Source organism: Lepidochelys kempii, chromosome 6 (genome assembly GCF_965140285.1).
Source record: "Lepidochelys kempii isolate rLepKem1 chromosome 6, rLepKem1.hap1, whole genome shotgun sequence".
Taxonomy (NCBI): domain Eukaryota; kingdom Metazoa; phylum Chordata; order Testudines; family Cheloniidae; genus Lepidochelys; species Lepidochelys kempii.
In genome coordinates, this window is record NC_136385.1 from 81,236,256 (window position 1) to 81,259,011 (window position 22,756).

General features: G+C 37.6%; 1 protein-coding gene across 7 annotated transcripts in view; it reads right to left on the reverse strand.

The window, feature by feature from the left end:
• The window catches only part of NOVA1 (NOVA alternative splicing regulator 1), a 229,812-nt gene that overhangs the window by 38,053 nt on the left and 169,003 nt on the right, over window positions 1-22,756 (reverse strand). For all 7 annotated transcript variants that reach the window (XM_073348901.2, XM_073348902.2, XM_073348907.1 and 4 more), the window contains one exon: window positions 8,330-8,496. In XM_073348901.2, coding sequence (XP_073205002.1) covers window positions 8,330-8,496 — 167 coding nt within the window. The remainder of the gene's footprint in view (window positions 1-8,329; window positions 8,497-22,756) is intronic.

The following is a 22,756-nucleotide window of genomic DNA, read 5'->3' on the forward strand; positions in this document are numbered from 1 at the left end:
TAAAATGTATTTAAAGAACAAAATACATTTTACAGACACTTCAGAATTCAAGATGAGGATTAGACTTTTTCACTACCAGCCTCAATTGTAATATTTCTGGAATCTGATGGTTTGTGTCATCAACATTAATTTGTGTGTGTTTTGTTTTTTTATATTCTAAAACTAATTAATCAGAAGAAAAAAGAGGATTTAAAACAGCTGTCATGGAGAGAATTCAGCAAGTACAACTATTGCATTTATGTGGAAATAGGAACAATTTAATACTGGGAAATACCCCATTTACCAGTAGCACAGGTTACACAAAACAGCTGGAATATACACAATTCTTATTTAACAAGAACATTCACCTTCCTGAAAGCAGAAAAAATTTGGCAGTGGAAAAAAAGGAATGCTAACATTTCGTGTATTCGAACGGTATACTGAACCTACCAGAACATTACCTATAATAGAAGCACTCCACTATTTTATTTTCTCAAAAACTTCTTTATGATACAATGAAAAGAGGTCAGAACAGTTGAATACAAAACAATTGTTAATAAACAAGCATCAAAATGGGCATAAACATTTTTTCATAAACACACACACACACCACTGACAAAATATTCAAAATTATGTATAGCAAATTGCTTTTCAAATCAAAGTGTTTTGTGTCTGAGGCAGGGGCTGTTTCTGTGGTTGCTGGCATAACCACTATTTTCTTTTTCATTGAATAGTACAGTAAATAATGCAAGAAACTAATGCATGTCCTCACAGAAACAAGATTTCTTAACTCATGCAGTCTCTATTTTTGTCAAATATGTTTCAATTAAAAAATGAGCCTGATTCTGTACCATTAAGATCCATGGGATTGGGACTAGATTCTAAATTTGTACATTGTGCATATTTTCTAGCCATTTTCCCTTGCTCAATCCTCTTTAACTCCAGTTGTTTTTCAGGTCACATATCCCGCAAGTGCATTAGGGAGAAAAGGTCACTTACAAACCGGATAACACAGTTTAATAAAGATTTCACACATGTGCATAATATATAATCAGATAGCACTTTTTTAGACATACAAACAAAACCTCTTTCATCACCACCAAAATAAACCAATACAATTCTCTTTAAATAACATAAATATTATATGTATTTATGTGAACCATCTATTTATTTCCTCATGAATACAACTGCGAATAAGAATTTTCAGAAAGAAAGAGGCAAGTTGGTGGGTTTTGTTTTTTGGGTTACTTTACAAATCATTTCCTTTCATATTAATGGAAACTATGTTTCATCTATATGTCTTGAAATGCCTTATAAGAAATCTGTGAAATATACTTTTAGACAGAATTGCTTATTAATGAAAGTTGGAAATGATTCAGTTTTGAATTACTATACAGTGTAGAATAATTTTAAAAACTTAGTGAGGATTTTGCATTAGGCAAGCACTTGAATTTAGAAGTTATTAGGCTTCTGGGAATGAGAATTATAGAGTGATTAGAAATTATAAAATGATTTTACATTAAGGAGTCTCAGTTTTCAAGACTGAAAAATTCGTATTATTACCAAAGCTCGCCAGTAATTATAGGCTGCCCTCTAGCAAGGCTATAGTAAAAGGCCAGTCAGAATTTCTCCTCTACACCATATTTAAGAGCTTACAAAATTTTTAAGCAAGCTAAAACTTCACTAACAATGTCCAAGCCAGAATGATTTTTTTGTCTTTGTTCACACATTTTATGGCCTTTCTTATATTTTATGTTTAGAGGTAATAGATATTTTTGTGCTCCTAGAACAGAGTGATTCCAAAATTAAAAAGTAAAAAAGGTTTACTGACCAACAGCCAGATTCTGCCTGACACACACAAGAGTGTGCAGCATTTAGGGAGAATACAAGAAGCATTTTCATCCTTAGGTGGCTCACACAGAACTGCAGTTGTTCTGAGAGACTTCTCTCTCTCTCCCTGTCCCTCAAGGTGCATAACATCCTAAAGTAGGTAGGAGGAAGACAGAGCGGTAACACACTGATACTTCACACCCTTGAGCAAGGAGTTGGCTGGCTACAGCAGTGGGTGCACTCCCTTTGTGTTCAGGGAGGCCTCTGAGATTTCTTCCTGAGGTGGGGCGTCTCCACAGTTCACTTAATGCTGAGGTGTGCCTAACTGGCACACTCTTGTCCTAAATATTATTTAAAAAATAAGATTAAATATTTACCTGCCAGATCACAAGTATTCTACTGAATACTTAAACTGTTAACTGTTCAGTACTTTAACTCTTAGTGCCATACTAGGTGGGTTTTTGTTTGTTTTTATAATGAAGGAGGAAGGGGGAAAAAGGCAGAAAATTAAATAATAACATACCACAGTTAAACAATGGTAAAGCTATGACAACACCACAAAGAAATAGGACATTCAAATTTAAAGCTGAAACTCCATGCAGTTGACCACTTTGTAGTTGGCTATGGCAGGGCTTGCCAAACAATGGTGACCTTGCATAACACGAGGTTAAAGACCGACTGAGTTTCAGCCTTTTTTAAAGTCCTAACTTTTAAGCAACATTAAAATAATGTGAATCTACTTTCTGTGGTTTAATTTTAAATTGCTTAAATCAACAGGTCTGTTTTTGCACTTTTTTACTATCATTTTGCATTCCATTGCTGATGAAAATTAAGGGCAGAATAGCTTTAGCACTAAAGCCAGCCAAGGGACAAAGCTGCTGTGCAAGATTCCACCACATCACTGTGCTGGAGGACCTGAAAGACTGGCTTAGTATGCTTTCTACAGTGCCAGAATGGGTCTCCCCTGCAACTGCTCACTTTGCAGTTTATTATTTTTTTAATCTATTACAAACTCTTAATGTGTGACTCTAGTGAGGCAACATAATAATCATGAAGTATCTTTAAAAGTTAGGGTCTGTTGTGTAAATACGTAACTATAGATTTTTAAAAGCTTGTTTTTATTAAGCAATAATTAAGATTAGGTAATTAATTACAGTCCAGAGCATAGAGAAGTTAGTCTGCTGATATTACCATTTGAAGATCTGACTTCCCACTGCATTGTACCTTTGTAACTCCACAAAGTGGGTGTAAAGCACTTCCCTTCTGAGCTGGCAGTGTTTCACCACCCACTTTGCACTCAATCTGGACTAATGTAAATAACTATGCAGGGTGCAAGGCAAGGGAGAAAGAAGACCAAAGTTAATATATGCAGACAGACATTTATGAAAGATTTTAAAATGCTGTCCTATCCTTGACTTTCACTTTACATGGCAAAAATGAAGATTAGTAGTTATCCAAAGGGGATAGCATAAAAAATAAAAAGCTCTTGGGAAGGGTTTATGGTCCCCCATGAGGTCCTGGTCACAAAACAAGAGAAAGTCCTGCTTTGGTACGATACCTGAAAAAGAGCATCTCATGAGCCCTTTGGGAAGAACAAGGGGCTGGGAGCATAACCATAGCAGCTGCCACTTTGCAGCACGGGAACCTCTCCAGGGCTTGGGGGGGGCGGGAAGAGACGAGAATAAAGTAAAAAAGCAGGAGTTAGCATTCTCCTCCTGCACCTGCCCCACAACCTGTTATAATAATGGAGGAAAATAGTAAGATCTAGCCCTGCTTCCTCACCCATGTCCCCCTTGGATATTCCAAAAAAACAGAGTAAGGCCATGTCTATACGTACCGTGCTGCAGTGGCGCAGTTGTACCAATGCAGCTGTGCTGCTGCAGTGTGTCTGGTGATGATGCTCTAGGACGATGGGAGAGCGCTCTCCCATTGGCATAATAAAATCAGCTCCACAAGCAGCAGAAGCTATGTCAGCAGGAGAAGCTCTTCTGTCACCGTAGCATGTGCATATGAGCACTTGTGTCTGTAATTTATGTCACTCAGAAGGTTGGTTTTTGACACCCGTGAGTGACATAAGTTATACCAACATAAGCTATGTTTACACTACTGCCTAAGTGAGCACGGAGACACTCATGATGCATATAAAAACATGGGATGAGATTTTGTGATGTGTCTGCTTAAGTAACCATTTCTTGACACTGATGTTCCTGCCAGCTTTTGCCAGGTGCCTAATTCTATAACAACAAGAGTAAATCTTTTAAAAGAAAAATCATTATGAGTGTAGTGGGGGCCAACACCAACCGCATCTGGCATCTTCTAATTTTGAGAATGTCAGGTTTCAGACCTAGATATGGCATAGAAATGCTATTAGCCTTAACAGTCAATGATCTTCTCAGAGCAACGAACAAAGATCAGATGTGCTTTCAAATACTGCTAGATCTGGCAAGGGTTGGAAGCACAGCTTTAAAGTCGTTCTATTCATACAGGAAGATCCAAGAGGATGGTAGATCGTTGATTCTTCTTCCTCCTTAAGGTATCTCAGCTGTGAAGTCACACAAGGCCAATCTTGTCTTCTTGTTCAGAGATTATGAGACACTATAGATAGGTCTTGAGGTGGGGTTGTCTGCAATCATCAGAGCCGCACACAGATTGTCTTAGATGGCTTAGATACAACAAATCTTGTATCTTGGCATGACTACATGACCCTTGCAGACAGAGATGCCAACTCTGTGGGTGCTCAGCACCCACCAGCAGCCCTGGGGAGCAGCTCCTCCCTCTCCCTCCCAGCGCTCCCGCCTGCTGTGATCAGCTGTTCAGCAGCGTGCAGGAGGTGCTGTGGTGGAGGGGGAGGAGTGGGGGCAGGAAGAGGTGGGAGAAGGGGCCGGAACAGGGCAGGGACAGGAAGAAGCTGGGCAGGTGAGAACTTGGGGAAAGGGGTGGAGTGGGGGCAGGGCATGGGGCGGAGCGGGGGTCGAGCACCCCCCGGGACCTGGGGAAGTCAGAGCCTCTGTTTGAGGTCCCTTCTAACCCTATGATTCTCTGATAACACTTAGCTCTATATTTATATTTCTCGTTTGACCAAGATGGAATTATTTCCATACATTCTCATTGTCTGCAGATATGGGGACCTGGATGACAGTCAGTTGGCTGAAGATGTATATGGATAATAAAAGGTAGTGATGCTGATTGACAGGGAGAATCTTTTTAAGGAATATGCAATGTCTACAATTACTCCACGACTTGAAGGAGTCTGCCCAGATATTATCAGAATGGCACTTCTGGACTTAGGTTGACATTTTCAAACCTGGGTGCCTAAAGTCAGGTTCCTAAATCCGTATTTAGGAACCAAAACAAAAGTAGACTTTTTTCAAAGATGACGAGCCCCAGTATCTCCCACTGACTTCAGTTTTATTTAGGAAAATAAATATGTATTTAAGAGCCTGTGTTTAGGCATTCAGGTTTAATCATTTTGGTAACAGACTCTGGGGCAAAGATTTTCAAAAACAGAAGCCCAAAGTTTGGCACCCACAATTAGGCTGCTAAACAAGATCCCTTTTTCAAATGGGTTGAATATTCAGTAGCTGCCATTATAAGTACTGAATTAATTTTAGGGTCCTATGTTTTTAACAACTTGGCCTGGATTTCCAGACAACAAGAGAAACTTGAAATACCGTTTTTCATCTTTGGCTGGCCAAAGGACTTCATTCTTCCCTCCTTTATTCAGAACCTACAATTGCCATCAGCAATTTTAGTGCCTCCTGGATAAGCTACAGCAACACTTACTACCTGGAAATAACTGGGAAAGGTGCTTGGAAGCTCAGCAAGTGCAGAAAGCAACAGTACATCTTCTGAACCAGGTGGACTGGCAAGAACATATCACACCGATGTTCAGACTCTACAAAAGAGGTCAGTCACTTTTCAGGCAAAATTCAAGATATTCAATACCATCCACAAAGCTCTAAACAGCTTAGAGTCCAACTGCTCAAGGGACCTCCTCTCTGAACCCACCACACCACCTGCAATTTGTCTGAAAACTTGAGAAATCAAGCCTATATAAGTGAGGCTTGAGGGTGGGGAGACATTCAGAAAACCATATTGGCTGTGTGGTTTTTTTATTCAAGTGTTTTTCTAACTCTCAGCTCTGCAATTCCAAGCATTAAGCCTACAAACTTTTCTTCATCCCTGCCCTGTATAAGCAGGTTACACTGTATTGGGGCGTGGAGGCTTCCTGGGATATTTAGGGCCTAAACCTGTAATATTTTTACATATAAGCCATGTAAAATGCACCCACATATTATGGGAATGGGAGGCATACAGAGGTTTGTACAAATCAATTATAATAAGAATAATTCATAAGGTTCATCTGCACAAAGCTTTTATAGTTTATGTTTTGACTTATTATGGTCGGTTCAATAAAGTTGTAGCCCATTTGTTTCCAAACTCTGTAATGACATCAGAGTTCTAGTTCACACTTGCCTGTTATAAGATGTTACATAACCTTTATAAATTTGTTAAGCATGGGTTTTACCTATTCTTTAGATAAAAAATATTTCTACTTCAGAGAATGGATTACTTTATTCCAAATTTTATCTATGAACAAATGTGTGAGGATCACACACCTTGGTGAATAACAACATGTACATTTGTAATTTAGATTTATGAGCCAATATTTGTAGTTTAGGGATTTATCATGCAAAGGTGTTATTTGCTATAAAAGAAAAGTTGGAAATCATAATTTAACTTTGACTGTAACTGTAATACATAGATACACAAATGTATCTGTGTACACACACACATTTTACACCCACCCACCCACCCACCATATGTGATGCTACTATCCTTATGTTATAAATTTATAAAATGTGGAATCATGTCAGAAATTGTAGGACCAGATACATTATACATTGTATTTATCAGGAGTTTGACTTCCTGATCTGCAACTCTGCCTATTAATCCATCTCCCATGGACTTATTTTTAACATTCCAAACATTTGAGCTGCTTCAAACAGCTGCCATATTTTCAAATCAACCTCCAGAGAGGTGTTTCCTTCTTTTCCCACAGATAAGAAATAAAAAAAACAGTGGGGAAAAAAGGCAAAACCAAAAAAAACTTACACTCGTCTGGGGTGCAGGAGAGGCAGAATTTAATTCTGTACCACTGCCACGTTTATGGTCCAGTATCTCATGATCATATTGATTGCTTCTAGCCTTGTTAGATCATGGGACTTAAAAGTGTAAATATGCAGTAAAGCTATTTAAAAGTCTATTATAGTTATTATTTTCAGTTGCACTGCTGGTAACTAAGACACCTGACTTTACAGGGGAAGTTATATGTAAAACAGTACTTTATGTTTTTTTGTTAACTCTCTACAGCATTTCAAAATATTTTTATGTAAAATATGTAGCATATACAGAATAAATGAAGTTGTGGTATTTAGCAGCAGTCATTTGAAATGGCTTGCAGGAATAACTAGTGGTTTCATCATTCTGGAGTAATGCAGCCATCCCAAACTCATGCTAATAAAGCTTTTATAATATACCACACCATCATACACACACTCTGCATGTGTGTATGTGGGTGCACACATACACACAAACACAATGTACACAGAATAAATAAAAAGATAACGTCATTACACTTAGCTAATGTGAACTACTGTATACGACCACATCATATTCTTAATATAACAAGAATATATAGTACAAGATAGAAGAAACTTCCCTCTGAATGCCTGTTCATTTAATTTTCTTCTCTCCTCCTCCAGAAGTAACATACCAAACAAATTATAAATTTAAAGCTACCTAAATCATTGTGTTTGAGCCTTGTTAGTGGATATGTTTTTCTCAGTTTCAAATGTTCTTGGAAAATGTGACTCAATAAAAGAAGACTCTTGGATCATTATACCTTGTATGTGACTACCTTACAGTTACACAAAACGTAGTAATACTTGAAGATAAGCCAATACAAGCTTTATGCAAGGATGATAAAAATTGCATAGATTAAAATAGTTGAAAATACCTACAACAAAAAATCTTTACATTTGCAAGCATCAACTTTATGATGTAGGTCTTTTCAATGTACATAATATGACCCAAACAATCATTCAAAAATAATTTATTTTGCAACACAAGAGTGAGGATATTTGTTGGATCCATTTTTCCTGAACTGTAATAAATCTTAATGATTTACAGAGAGGCCCATATTTTAAATCTCAAATAAAACAGAAAAATGTGTTCCCTGAAACAATAAAGAAAAGAAGCATATGAAGGATACATATCATATAATGGTGTTTGAATTTATAAGATATTATGTATAAATACTGATGAGGAAAAACTGAATATAGAACAGAACTATAAGCAAAAGGAGATCAAAAAATTCGTAGAGAAAAATAAAACCACTGACATTCTCCTAAAACACATTTAATGTAAACCCTTTACATGTTAAAGATTTAAGACTCTTTATAAAAGAAATTAACTCTAAGCAGCTGATGTGCCTCTGTTTTCCCAACCAAAAACTCACTTGTTTGATGCGGTCTGGATTAACAGTGGTCTGGGGCTGCAGAATGCTGACTGGTTCTGTCTTGGCCACATTTTGAGGCATTTCACGAATCTTTTCAGCAATGAAGCCATGAACCGCATTCAGTGCTTCAACTGTTCCCTGGATCAAACACACTCGCTCTGTAGTACCTGTACAGAGAAGACCCTTATTTAGATAAATTCTTATCTTAGGCACTTCCTCATTGACTCATCAACACCTCAAAAAAACCCTGTTTTGATTTATTACCGAAAACTGATAACTAAGTATTATGAGAGGTTTCAGAGTAGCAGCCGTGTAACATTTAAAAATTCCCTTACCTGCCTGCCACAGTAAGTGTACAAATGGAAAGATAATTTCAAATGGTAACATTGTAATTATTGTCCAAGATGATCTAAAAATGATTTTGCATAGCTTCTATTTTTATTGCTCGTATATCTATGTACACGCTAGCCAATATTGGCTAGGTCCTTGCCCAGATATGGCTTAGACATAACTACAGTTACTTTTAAAGTGAATAAAAAACTGTGCATACAGTATTGTAAGTAAAAATTAAAGAAATAATGTCTCAGTTCAGATGGAAAAGAAGAGCAAGAATGAGACAACTGAACTGGATTCACAGTATTTGCCATTCAGGCCTGGTGTTGGGTTATGCTAAAATATGCTATTAAAATATAACTATTACAAGCATTAATATAACCATGTGCAAAACTAAAGATCAACATTTAAAATATTTCTGTGATCAGTAACCTGGATAGAAAATATATTGGTTTAGCCCAGCAGTTTTAAACCTTTTCAGACTGTGGACTGCAACTTAACATGGAGATTATTTTCAAGACCAATTTCTCTCTCATTCTTCACTATCCAGTCCACTTTCCATCCCACTCATGTCATACATACCAGATCCCTGTAACAACTACAACAGTTTCTTACTACATACACAAAAACAACATAAGGAAAATAGTTAATGTAGTTTCATCTGTCTTCTAATGTGATTTAGCAGCTGGAAACGATAAAAGCCAGCACCATATAATTATCCAGCTCACTACAGACCACAGTTTGAGTTCTTCTGGCTTAGACGGCTCACGTTGAACTTGCCACGTTCGAGATCTAGACTCCAGAATGACCCTTGTGCTCTTTTCAGAGTAGCAGCCATGTTAGTCTGTATCCGCAAAAAGAAAAGGAGGACTTGTGGCACCTTAGAGACTAACAAATTTATTTGAGCATAAGCTTTCATGAGCTACAGTTCACTTGTGCTCTTGTTCATCAAATCAGACAGTGCTATGAATTCCAGGAAGGATATACTCAGAAAGTCCAGTGTCCACCTGACAGTGTACGTATTTATTCTGTACATCAGAGTAACAGGTCTTTTTAAAATAAATCACATAGCCGATTCTGTACATAAGTCTTTTGTGTTCTTCTTGCCTTAAGCAAAACAGCCCTTAGATCCATTACTCACCCTGAGTCATCTTCCAGAGACTGTGAAAGAGGCATTGGGCTTCTCCTCTATAGCTTTTGTCACTTCCAACCCCACCTGTCACTCCCAACCCCACCTGTCACTCCCTCTTCACTCTTTCTCCTCCCATGAACAGCTCTTTGTCCATGTCTTCTTTCCAATCTCCAGCTATGTTGCACTTATCTATCACACACCCACCCATCCTCAAATTCAATTCCAGGCTCTCCCTCTTCCTTGCATCACAATCATCCACCCTCATCGTTGTTGACTTAAAATTCCATGTGGATGACCTGCCTGACCAGCTTTAAGTCAGAACAGGACTAGAAAGATAGAAAAGTCCCATTAAGAGGAAATTGTATTGCAACATTAGCTGTGGTGGGACTAACATGCCCCCTAAAAACAAGAGGACACTACAGCTTAGAGGAATCCCAAATACAGATCCCTGCTCACAACATCAGGATACATTTTACTTTCAGATTACAGAGGACAAAAATAATATGGACTAAAATGGTGCATAACAGCAATTGACATCTCACTTAGAAAAATGTATTTCTACGTCTTATAAGAACACATCCTACATAAGAACACAAGATGGCCATACGGGGTCAGACCAAAGGTCCATCTAGCCCAGTATCCTGTCTTCTGACAGTGGCCAATGCCAGGTGCTTCAGAGAGAATGAACAGAACAGGTAATCATTAAGTGGATCCATCCCCTGTTGCTCATTCTCAGCTTCCGGCAGACAAAGGCTAGGGACACCATCCCTGCCCATCCTGGCTAATAGCCATTGATGAACCTATCCTCCATGAACTTATCTAGTTCTTTTTTGAACTCTATTATAGTCTTAGCCTTCACAACATCCCCTGGCAAAGAGTTCCATAGGTTGACTGTGCATTGTGTTAAGAAATACTTCCTTTTGTCTGTTTTAAACCTGCTGCCCGGTCATTTTAATTAGTTCTTGTGTAATAAGAAGGAGTAAATAACACTTCCTAGCTCAGGGATCACTGGTGTGGATCACAAACAAAGTTCAGAGCCTGAAAATGCTTTGTTGAAAAATCCAGCCACTCTACCCCAAATAAATGTTGAATGAAATTGAGTGATATAGCGAGCGAGCACTAACATGTTTACAGTGAATTCTGAAATACTCTGAAATCACTGTGGGCTATATCATAATTGTATATTTTGCCCTGAGCAATGGGCAATGTGTAGTTGTGCTGAGCACTGGGGAGAAGTAATTTGCTACTGGTCTATGTCAGTAGCAGTTTACTTCCCCTACAAGTCTTGATTCGCTCATTCCCTGCCCCTATCAATCTACCAGCTTTGAAAGGGGGAAAGAGGTGTGATGACTGTTCTCCACCTTGCATAGTAACATGGGAAGCCTGTAAGGGACATGAAGGGGGCAACTTACACTCCCTTTCTCCCCTGCATGGGCAAGCAACCATCTTACCCTTCATTAGAAAATTCTTTTCATTTGATTTCTTATGATTATCTCTGAAGATGAAATGCAAAGCTCTAAAGGTTTACAAGTACAAGCTTTAAGAGCCCCACTCTAACAGAATTCATGGGCAAACTTAAAAATTACAAATACTCTTAGAAACAATTCAGCCAACTCCTTAGTTCAGAATCGTGTGTTTGGCCTACAACAAAGACAGACATCAAAACAACCAACCCATATCTCCTCTACTGAAATATTTTCTTAACAAAATAAAATAAAGACTAAAACATGTAAAATCAGTGTTTTTGAAAGATGCCAGGTTCACAACCCATAAGATTAATTATAAAATGGCAATACTTTTCAAACATCAAGCTATATGCCCGTAACAATGGAGTGCATATTTTTCAGGGATTACGTACATGGATGTGCCCCAGTATTATTTTGTTGTCTTTTCAATAAAGCACCTTTAAAAAAAATTTTTTTTTAAACTAAACCCAGGCACAATCTACAAAAATGGAATTTTTCCAAAAGCATTTAAAGTAGAAACCAATGCAATTTCAAAATTATCAGGATGGAAGCCTGACAAGTGAAATGCAAATTAATTTGGCCAGTATACGTAGTTTTCTTATGCTTCTCTTTTTTCTAGTTAGCTTTCCCTCCCCGCTCCTCCGCTTGTGCACAGCTCTTGTGGTTCCTCTGTAAAGCGATCCAGCTCTAAACAAGTGCTCTGGGGAGTCTTTACATTGCAGTATTAATTGTCTACTAAATGATGGGAAGTGATGTGGATTGATCAATGTAGCTGATGCAAGTGTTCTTCTTTAGGTCAGCAGACAACACATTTATACAAAACACAGATCAGGTTACATTCAAGCTACTGGAGCCTGATATGGAGAGCACTTACAGGGATAACTACTGTCAAAACAGTGGAAAGGGAAGCAGTCAAAGCTAAACAGAAATTTCATTAGATTTAGCACTGAATGTCTAAAGAGGATTCTGCAATCTGTGTTGTTTTAGGAACTATAATTTAATACAATACAAATCCCGTTATACACCAAACCAGCTTTACTACATTTTAGTATGTATAAACCAATATAGAGGAAATGGAAATCACTGTACCATGAAGAAATACAATTGTGTAAAAATAAATTTCACACAGTATAATACAGTTTTGAGATAGTTCACAATAGTGGAACTTTTCTTTGAGGATTAAATTATGGGATTTCCACTGAAACTACTAGAAAAAAAGAAAAAGGAGCGAGTGTAGGGAGAGTACACATTTCCTGTTGGAAATTGCTTTTAATCCTTAGAAGAAATGTTGTTTTATTCTTCCATGCAACTATAATGGCTTTTCTCTCAGATAACACAGTACAATAATTTATAGGAGAGAGTCACACAAGGAGAAAACTGTCAACTATATGACCAACCTGTGTAACAAAAACGATCCTATTATGAATCACCAAAGTTGGTGAGATTTTTGTCATTTTAAAAGCTTTTAGGTTCCATTAGTGTCTAATGTAAACTGCCAGATTATTTATCATTTCTAGTTGTAGCAACCACTCCCTTTTTGCTGTTAAAAGTTCAGTCATTTATACACACAATATTTGATACTCATTTTGCATAGTCTGAAGTTACATCTTTGTAGCACAACTCTAATTTTAAAACTACTGCTTAAAACAAAGTTATAAAATTCCTGAATAAGCACAGCATACTCGCATATTTACACACACGAATATTCATTAATATATATGATTTATAAATTTGTGTCAATTATTTATGCCAACTATCATACTTAATCTACTGTATATTTTATTTTGCTTATAAACTTACAAAGTGCCATATATGCAGGATGACAACAGTTTTCTCATTTAAAAAAATGGAAGAATGAATGAATGAAGGGGTCACACGTTACATTCTTTTTGAAGTAACAGTTACTAAAATATGCCCTTCACTGATGTTTGTGATCAATATCCCTGTTAAAAAAAAACGAAAAAAAAAATACAGAGAACAAATCTGAAAACTAGCAGTTTACATATGCTGCTGTAGAAGTGAAAAAGTGTTGCTGCAAGCAAAGACCAGCTCACTCTTCATTTTTTCCTGAGGAAATAAAAAAGGACTCAACATTCATAGGAAATCTTTTTTTTCCCCCAAGAGTAAGTTTTGATTGCATTTGGATGCTGGTGCACAAAAACAAATGCAATCTGTGAATATGTAGTGTCTATATTTTTTATGTGGAATGTGAAGTACAAAAGATAAAATATAATGTACAACAGAAAGTACTGTTATAATGCTTACTAAATAAAATTTTAAATGACTATAAAAAATTAAGGAATACATTTTGACCATGTCTCAGTTGTGCCAACAAAATTTATAAGTTCTTCTGGTTTGAGTATGAAACAGTCAATTTGCATATGAAATTAAAATTTCATATTGATGAAGAAAAAGGTATTATGTATTAGCTGGTTTTTAAACTAACATAATTTTGGTTTGAACTCTAATAAACCACGAGGAAGAAACAGTCCAAAGTAAAGAACTTGAAATTACTTTATTTTATTTTTATACATTTTTTTTAAAAAATATTTTAAATAAAATGTAATTTTTATTCCTCGGGAATTATTCCTGGATAGTAAAATTGTATGAAAGTCTTTGAGCTGAAGAGAATTTTAAAGACAAGTTATAACCCTTTAACAAAAGACAATTTTTACTAGAAATTCAGATTTTTTTAACTCATTTTACGGCTACAGTTAATTCCATTGGAACTTTGTGTAAAATTTCCAGAGTGCCAAAGTGATTTAGGCTTGACTTTCAATAGGACTTAATGTTGTTAAATGATTTAGGTGCCTTTGAAAAAAGTTATTCAAACTTTTAAATATTGGCTCTCATCAAGCCAGGTACTTAACTATGTGCATAATTTTAAGCACGAGTAGTTCCACTGTAGTCAGAACACTCACACACTTTAAAGTATTCATGTGCTTAAATACCTTCCTGAAACATCACCTAGAGGCTTTGGGAAGTGCAATGTACATTTATTAAAGAATCTCCAGGCATTCATAGGATCCTACACATTTCTCATGGTGCTGTTATATTCATTTTAAAGGGCATTTGAAAATCAGAAAAGCATAATACATCACCATATGTGGTGATTCCAATACATCTTCATCTCCCTGAATTTTGCCAGTGTAACCTGTCAGTTTCTTTGATGACACAGAAAAGGAAAAAGCCCACAGGAGTTAAAATTTGAACAAAATTAAAGCTAATCTGAAATTTTTTCATTGGCGGATTTATTTTTAGCTTCTTACTTGGCATATCATAGCTGCAGCAGTCGCAAAAGCTCCATAGGTTTTTTTCTTTTAACTCACGATCTGAATATCTATGGATTGTGAATCTGATGTAGCTGGATTAAAACTTCTGAATTGCCTCAGCCATAAACATCCTTGCACAAGTTGTGGACAAAATAGGAACTCAGGTTCACAGAACTATGCCAAAGTGAAAAGTCTCTGCCGTGGATGTAGGTATAGTTATTCAAGTAAGTACATCATGTATATATACTTAAAATATAGTGGTGCTACTAACAATCTTCAGCTGGCAAGCATGTATTTCAATTTTTTTGAAACAAGCAGATATTGCAACTCAGAGTTCTTAGTGGCATATCATTTTTATTTTTAATCGTTAGAAGACTTTTTTCCACCTCATGTCCCAGAGGTATCCCTCTAAACTCCCTGGCCTCCACAGGCCTCCCAGTCTGGAAACCAGGCCTGGGAATCACACTATACACCTATGCTATACATCTTTTAAAGAAATAAAAGAAGCTGAGTGTAGCTATTATGATGTTCTGTACCTTGGGGGAACACCCAGCATCCCCATGTTCATCGTTATATGATTGTGTTGTATCTAATGCAAAGTTTGTCATGTCAGGTATCTTTGGAAGGCTCACGATGCACTGAGCATTGTTGTTATAGTAATGTTATAGCAATCATTGTTATAGTAATGTTATAGGTTGTAATTTCGTGTATATAGTTATGAGACTGAGAATGTGTTCTATTGGCTTAAAGCAAGCCCAGGCAAAAACTCTCCAGAATCAAAGGGGCAGTTCACACCTGATCAGTGCATGTATGGGACAAACCCAGCCCAGCCTCACAGGAACAAAGGACACTGGCCTAGGCAACAACAAAGGACCGTTGGTCTCTCGAGTGAATCACCCCCCTTCCTTTGGTCACTTGGGACTGCGATGAGGTAATGCTCACCTAACACTGAAGGGGGGGAGGGAAGCCAAGAGGGAAGAAAGGACATGATAAAAGGGAGAGACGTTTGTCATGCTCTACCTCTCTCTTCCGCTTCCATCTACAGACATCACCACCAAGCGACTGAAGTGCTGATCAAAGGAGAGAGCCTGGCTGAAAGGTAACCAGCCAGCCTGTGGTGAGACGCATCTAAGTTTGTAAGGGCACTGAAAGTGTTAAGCTCAGCTTAGACTGCATTTTGCTTTTATTTCAGTTGACCAAATCTGACTTGTTGTGCTTTGACTTATAATCACGTAAAATCTATTTTTGTAGTTAATAAAACTGTTTATTCTACCTGAAGCAGTGCATTTGGTTTGAAGAGTCAGAGACTCCCCTTGGGATACAAGCCTGGTACATATCAATTTCTTTGTTAAATTGATGAACTCATATAAGTTTGCAGCATCCAGCAGGCATAACTGGACACTGCAAGATGGAGGTTCCTAGGGTTGTGTCTGGGACCAGAGATATTGGCTAGTGTTGTTCAGTGGCACAATCCAAGGAACAGCTTCCATGCCAGAGGCTGTGTGCGAACACCCCAGGAATGGGGGGTTATCACAGCAGAGCAGGGTAAGCCTGGCTCCCACAGTCGAGGATTGGAGTGACCTAGCAGATCACCGGTCCAGCCAACGCCAGAGGGGAATGTCACACTATTCATGCACAAATAATCAGAAAACTTCAGTTTCCATGACAAAACTATTACAGTATCAGTCAAAATGTGGAAAAGCTACTGGTTGGGATATTATTTCTATATTAGAAATGGTTGATGCTCATAGTAGGGATCTCCCCATCCTCCAAATGCAGTTATGTGAAACTAGAATTATTCTATAATTGGAATATACTATAATTTAGATTGTGTTGGCTATGCTTCTCAACAAGATAGTCATAAACATCTTCTTATGAACATCTCCTGATGGCTTTGTCAAGCAAAAGGAACTGGAAGAGGGAATGTATCCTCCTCTTGAAGTTTATACATTACAACAGAAGTTCAAGTTGACACATTAATGGGAGTTACAGGCAAAATCAGGAGCACCTACCCTCAGTTTACAAAGATAAGAATGTTTTATTTTTCATCATTTCTATATTGAAGAACAATTAAAAGGCACATAGACAGAAAATGGGAAAAGCTGGGGGATTCTTTTTAGAAGACCTTGTCTACACTTCCCTACATCTGTTGTGACATGCAGGATATGTGTAGCTACACACCACAGTAAAAGGCAGGCTGTGTCCACACTCACCAGATATAGCTCCTCAAGGCAGTGAAAGGCTCAGGCAAGAAGGAGGTAGTGGGAAACGGTCCCAGCAGCTCCCCACTACCAAAGCCTTTTGCTATAGCAAGGAATGGCTCTAGCAGATGGGGAGCTGAGAGAACCTCCTGCCTGCAAAGCTTTTCCCCACTGCTGGAGTCTTTCACTGTGGCAGGGAAAGGCTCCGGAAGCAGAGAGGCCGCAGGATGCAACATTGCTAAAAAGAGTGCAGACAGGGGAGGCACTGTTTGGCCGCGTAGAGAGATATGTAGGGGATATACCAAGGGTTCGGAATGTAGGACACACTAGTCTATTGTACTTGCCTAAGCTCTGCCTCACCATCTACACCTGTGCTAGCTGGGCATACTGTGTCTGTATTCTACATGTCACCGTAAGCGTGGACCTACCCAAACAAAGAAGACAAGTGTACTATGGGACACGTAAGGTCAAACAAATGTTTTCTGCTACCAAATAATATTATAGAGTGTATGATATTTGTAAAGGGGTTCTTTGGTACCTAAGGGGAACAATTGACTTGAGTATGGAGTAATGCACATTTCTAATTATGAAGTGAGTATTAGTTAAGAGGCACACACCAATTTTAAGGGGAGATATAGTACAAATGTGCAAACAGGCATAAACACCTGTCAGAGACAGTCTAGGTTTACTTGGCCCTGCCTCAGCATAGAGGGCCAGACTTGATGACTTCTCAAAATCCCTTCCAGCCCTGCATTTCTATGATTCGATTACAATGTTTTTAGCACCATTGTAATGATTTAGGTCCAGATCTGGCAAACCACCATCAAATAAGTATTTAAAATATACAGAGATGCTACATAAAATGTCTATGACATCAAATTTAAATGAATAAAATAAAAGTTATGAAATTGGTGAGGATCTTCCTCATGTCTCCCCCTGACCCCTACAACACAGGAAAATGTTACGTTTGGTCTGATTTAAAATTTTAAGAGCATGTTTTCTTTTCTTGATGTGGGTGCTTTGCTGACCGGGGGCCTTAGAAAAGGGTTACAGTTAGTTAAGTAAAATGCACTCGCTTTTATCTGAAAGTAATAAAATACTCATTTTATGTTTTAACTATAGCTCTTTCTCTTCCTGAAATCCCAAATGCTAATATTGATATTTTCTACCTCTCTCTCTCTGTGTATATATAAATATGGTTTGTGTGTGTATATTTTATACACCCCCCCATATTTATATGGAGTACACACATCTACACATACACACACAGAGACAGAGCTGTAGAAATATCAATATTAGGAAAGTGTTTGTAGTGATTCAGATTCTTGGTGGTCAACAAAGTAGTTAATTTATATATGATTACATTACATTACACACACACTTTCCGAAACTCCCTTCAAAAACTCATATTTTAAATAAACTCCGTGAATGGGGGTTCTGTAATATATAATATGATAATTTTGAACATGACTTAACTTAAATGATACACAAGTATTCAGAATCATGGACACATTTTCCTCAAAAATAAGTGAGTTAAATAATCACTCCTATATAGCAAAATTATTTGTGAAGTATTCGAAATCTCCACAATTAAACAAGCAATTCACTAAATGGAATAGAAGATGGCTACCTCAAATCTGTCAAGCATTTAAATCTTCTCACAAATACGTACACAAACGCAGCAATTTCTTTTTACTTCATGATCCAGTAACTACAATTCTGATCTTGAAACTCATTGGGTTTAAAGTCTCCAAAGTGCACCTGTCAAGACTTGATATGTATTTTTTTTTTCTTTTGGAGTTACAGTCTGTAGTTCATCATGATCACATCATTAATGTGAATTTACAGATCTATATTTAGTGTAGTTACTCGAGCTGATTGGGATCTTTTCTATGAATGTCTCTTCATTAGAAAAATACAGGTTAACTGAGAAAGTTTTCAGATCTAGAATGGAATTTCTGATCAAAACAAGAGAGAGAGACTTCAGAATAGCCAAGACACTCATCAGGAACGTGGGAGACCCAGGTACAAAGTCCTTATTCTGTCTGACCTGAATCTGTGTCTCCCACATCTCAGGTGAGTGCCCTAACCACCAGGCTGGGGATTCAGTCTCTTTTTCAATATCTTTGGCTGGAGCTGTTCCACTTTGTATAAATAATTAAATATTAATCTGGATGGAGAGAAAGAGAAACAGACTCTAGTTCAGTGGTTAGGGGCACTCACCTGGGATACAGTAAACACAGGTTTCAACACCTACTCTGAATCAGGCATTGCACCCCTCTATCAGTTTTGACAAAACTTTTGTCAGAAAGGTTTCTCAGATCCAGGATGGAATTTCTGGTCAAAATCAGAGACACCCTGCCTATAGCCCAGTGCTAGGGCATTCACCTGAGAGATTCAAGTCCCTCAGCTGAATTAGGCAGTCATTTCTCATGTTTATAATCAGAAGAATTAATAGACTTGTTATTGTTGATGAAACATAAAGAATAAAGAATATTCCAAAGAATAAAATAATAATAATAAAGCAATGGCTGGTAAAGAAAGACTTTGAAAACACCTGAAGAAAATACAGGAAAATGATACATTTTAACCCCATTTCTCTGTTTAACTGTTGTCGATAAACATTTGAGAGAAAGGGGACTTCTGGAATGATGCTTTTCGTTAGGGACCACATCTTTGAAATTTGCTTCTTGCTGTGATTCATAGTAACTCAAGTTTGTTAACTCTTAGGGAGTGCTGCAAATCCCATATTTTCTCTCTCATCCATGGGAAGGTGGGTGATTGAGAATGTGTGAGAAACTTTTGTAGGAAACCTTAGATGAGTGTGTGATTTAAATTTTATGTACTTGTGGCACCTTAGAGACTAACCAATTTATTTGAGCATAAGCTTTCGTGAGCTACAGCTCACTTCATTGGACACATACTGTGGAAAGTGTAGAAGATCTTTTTATATACACACAAAGCATGAAAAAATACCTCCTCCCACCCCACTCTCCTGCTGGTAATAGCTTATCTAAAGTGATCACTCTCCTTACAATGTGTATGATAATCAAGGTGGGCCATTTCCAGCACAAATCCAGGTTTTCTCCCCCCCTCCCCCCCACACAAACCCACTCTCCTGTTGGTAATAGCTTATCTAAAGTGATCACTCTCCTTACAATATGTATGATAATCAAGGTGGGCCATTTCCAGCACAAATCCAGGTTTTAACAAGAACGTCTGAGGAACGGGGGCGAGGTAGGAAAAAACAAGGGGAAATAGGTTACCTTGCATAATGACTTAGCCATTCCCAGACTCTATTCAAGCCTAAGTTAATTGTATCCAATTTGCAAATGAATTCCAATTCAACAGTTTCTCGCTGGAGTCTGGATTTGAAGTTTTTTTGTTGTAATATAGCAACTTTCATGTCTGTAATCGTGTGATCAGAGAGATTGAAGTGTTCTCCGACTGGTTTATGAATGTTATAATTCTTGACATCTGATTTGTGTCCATTTATTCTTTTACATGGAGACTGTCCAGTTTGACCAATGTACATGGCAGAGGGGCATTGCTGATGTTATTAGGCCCTGTGATGGTGTCCCCTGAATAGATATGTGGGCACAGTTGGCAATGGGCTTTGTTGCAAGGATAGGGCCTAATAACATCAGCCACACTATTAGAGGCTCGTTCACCTGCACATCCACCAATGTGATAGATGCCATCATGTGCCAGCAATGCCCCTCTGCCATGTACTTTGGTCAAACTGGACAGTCTCTATAGGAAAAAAACAAATATATAAATACTACTAAAAGACAAGTATCCAAGTTTAGTTAAAAATTTGAAGGCTCTTGGAAAGAGGATGCTATAATTCCTCCCCCGCCCTTCCAAGAAATAGAAATTTGTGAAGACAGGCTTTATGCAAAAAACATGAATCTTCTTGTTCAGTACACACAAGTCTTCCTGTAGAATACTGCAGATCTGCAGGGGAAAATAATTAACCCTGCTCTTGAAAATGGATGACTGCATAGCAAGGAAAAATAATATATATATATTTTCAAGATATCTGGAAAGAACTTTCAGATTAACAAAAGCACTTAAGAAAATTTTAATGGAAAGAGTTCAGTGTGCAATTATACTTTTATGCTACGCTACAGTAATATGAAAATTTGTTAATAGTTCCTCCTACTCATACAATTACTAAAGGAAAAAGCCCACCCATTTAAACATTAGGAAAAACTACTTTAAAAATTGTAGGACCTGACACATCTTGTAATTTAGAGTGATAACAGCTCAATTCTCCAAAGGAGTTATTCTCTACAAAAGTATTTCTCAGGTTCCAAGGTGTGAAAGCCTGTGCAAAGCTTTGGAAACTATCTGGATCAAGCCAACTGAACAAGAAATAAAGTAGCGTACTAAAGGCATTATTGAGTTAGTCTGTTCTGAGGCAACAAAGTGCAGATTTCAGGTAAATGAGCTCTATTGCAATGCTGGATCGGTAATTCTAATTCAAGAGGAATTATAAATGCTCCTACTGTAATCACCATTAAAATCTTTACAATGTTTTATTAGCACATATGTATGTTAAGGGCTGTTAAAAACACGGCAGTAATCAATTGTTCTCCATGTCCACTGAAGGTTGGACAAGAAGTTATGGGTTTAATCTGTAGCAAGGGAGATTGAGGTTAGATATTAGGAAAAACTTTCTAACTAAGAATTAGTTAAACACTGGAATAGGCTTCCAAGGGAGGTTGTGGAATCCCTTTAATTGGAATTTTTAAGAACAGGTTAAACGAACACCCATCAACAATGGCCTAGATATACTTGGTTCTGCCTCAGAGCAGTGGGCTGGACTAGATGACCGCTTGAGGTTCCCTCTTGCCCTATGATTCTTTTTCTTTCTTTCTTGCAATTATATATTGTCAGTGAGCATCAAAATGTGGTTTCTTAAGAATTTACTAGCTCTTTTTGATTATTCTTCTATTTAAATCATAATGCTGTGTGACATCAAAATTATCTACAGTGGAGATAATTAATGATGACACAGATTAGTAATCTAAATTAGGGATTAAGTAACAGAACAGGTTGTATAGTAATAATTCTGTAAGTACAGAAGTTGACAGAACAAGGAGTAATGGTCTCAAGTTGCACTGGGGGAGGTTTAGGTTGGATATTAGGAAAAACTTTTTCACTAGGAGGGTGGGGAAGCACTGGAATGGATTACCTAGGGAGGTGGTAGAATCTCCTTCCTTAGAGGTTTTTTAAGTCAGGTTTGACAAAGTCCTGGCTGGGATGATTTAGTTGGGAATTGGTCCCGATTTGAGCAGAGGATTGGACTGATGACCTCCTGAGGTCCCTTCCAACCCTGATATTCTATGATTCTAAGTTCTAAACCCCACTACTGAAATTTAAATGGGAGTACAGTATTATTGCATTGGGGATTACCAAAGGCCTCAAAAGTAAGATTGAGGCCCCATTCTGCTAGGTACTTTACACACACAGAGCAAATCATGGTCCATATTAAAAACTTCCTTTTTTCTCATATCTATCTCCCTTCAGGTACATCATATGCCATCACATATTATTGTCCTTCCTGCTAAACTCACACCTATCCCATTCTTGTGTGGAATCTGCTGGCTTATTCTTGAAAGGTAGCACATCTAATTAATACTTTGGTCCCTGCCATTACTAAAATATGTGTATCAGAGGAAACTGTTAGGCAGGTGGCTAGTTGGGATTACTGCTCTTGATAGGACAGTGCAATTCTTAGCTAATTATTTTTGTTACCTTGTCTTCCCAGGAGCCTACTTTGACCCACATGTAGTTTCTTTAACTTGGTATTTATTGACTTTTTAGATTGTAGGCTCTTTGGAGCAGTTGTCATTTTCTTGATGCTTGTACTGTGCCTAGCAGAATGGGGCCCCACCTGGCTGTCTTCTACCACAGTATAGATGTTAAATAATTAATCATTAATAATAGGTACACCATAATAATAATAATACCAGGGCCCTGCTAGACTTAGAACTAGACTTGGCAGTGTAAAGGCA